Raw genomic sequence first — 1,154 nt, forward strand, 5'->3', positions numbered from 1 at the left:
CTTGGGATACCTTTTTCTCCTTCCCAGAAGGAATCACTGCTCGGGGTCATTCCCGTGTCCATTAGTGACAAACACGTGCAAGTCACAAGCGCTTTGAGCTCCCAGAAGGACTTTCAGGGAAGTTTACGCTTCAGTTTTGTTTTGTCCGCAGAGAAACAGCAGCCTCCTCTGCCCCGGAGAGGGTCTGGTCTTGGTGAATCCTCAGGGCAGCTGCTCAGGTGAGGGTGGGAGGGAAGAGGCTTCGGTCCCGGCTCAGCGAAAGCGTCTGGGGGTGTTTGGGGTCTTCATGAACCATTTAGAGCCCGCAGCTGCTTAGAGCTGCTGCCATCAGCTTCCTTGTTGATTTCTAGGTGTCCCAACCTCCCACTCCGCTGTGAAAATGACCAAGCTGGGCTTTCTCCGGCTCTCCTACGAGAAGCAGGACACGCTGCTCAAGCTCCTCATCCTGTCCATGGCAGCCGTGCTCTGTAAGTCCATCGTCCCCCCAACCCAGAACCAGTTCAGTCCCTCAAAGCAGACCGTGAACCCGCTAAAGCTCCGTCCCACCAAGCACCGCAGAGTCACTCTGCCCCTTTTCCACAGCTTTTTCCACCAGGCTTTTCTCCGTCTTGAGATTTGAGAGCGTGATCCATGAGTTTGACCCGTAAGTGGTGCCGTGGAGGGGGGGTTCCTCTTGGGGCCGGGCTCTGTCCGCACGCGGAGACGCTCCACTGCCGCTCGCTGCCGCAGGTATTTTAACTACCGCACCACCCGCTTCCTGGCCGAGGAGGGCTTCTACAAGTTCCACAACTGGTTTGACGACCGAGCTTGGTACCCCTTGGGCAGGATCATCGGTGGCACCATCTATCCGGGTAAGCTGGCGGCGAGGGGACGCCCCTGGTTGTCGTCCTGGTGCTGGTGGCACCTGCTGACGGGGCTCGGTTCCGTCCCGCAGGCCTGATGATCACCTCGGCGGCCATCTACCACGTGCTGCACTTCTTCCACGTCACCATCGACATCCGCAACGTCTGTGTTTTCCTGGCTCCCCTCTTCTCCTCGTTCACCACCATAGTGACCTACCACCTCACCAAGGAGCTCAAGGTGAGCGGGGCCGTCGGCAGAGGGACCCACCGGCCTGTTGGGTGGCCCTCAGGGATGGGACAGCCTGGAGGGGT

The 1,154-nt window shown here is 59.1% G+C and overlaps 1 protein-coding gene across 1 annotated transcript; it reads left to right on the forward strand.

The window, feature by feature from the left end:
- Positions 1-349: 349 nt before the first annotated feature.
- LOC104499881 (dolichyl-diphosphooligosaccharide--protein glycosyltransferase subunit STT3A-like) lies at positions 350-1,116 on the forward strand (the record flags this gene model as incomplete). Its single annotated transcript, XM_010143446.1, has 4 exons — positions 350-467; positions 583-643; positions 730-851; positions 935-1,116. Coding segments are annotated over exons 1-4 (453 nt in total), but the record flags the coding sequence as incomplete, so codon positions are not given.
- Positions 1,117-1,154: the final 38 nt, after the last annotated feature.

The sequence above is a fragment of the Buceros rhinoceros genome, unplaced genomic scaffold (assembly GCF_000710305.1).
Source record: "Buceros rhinoceros silvestris isolate BGI_N320 unplaced genomic scaffold, ASM71030v1 scaffold35019, whole genome shotgun sequence".
NCBI classification, from domain to species: Eukaryota; Metazoa; Chordata; class Aves; order Bucerotiformes; family Bucerotidae; genus Buceros; species Buceros rhinoceros.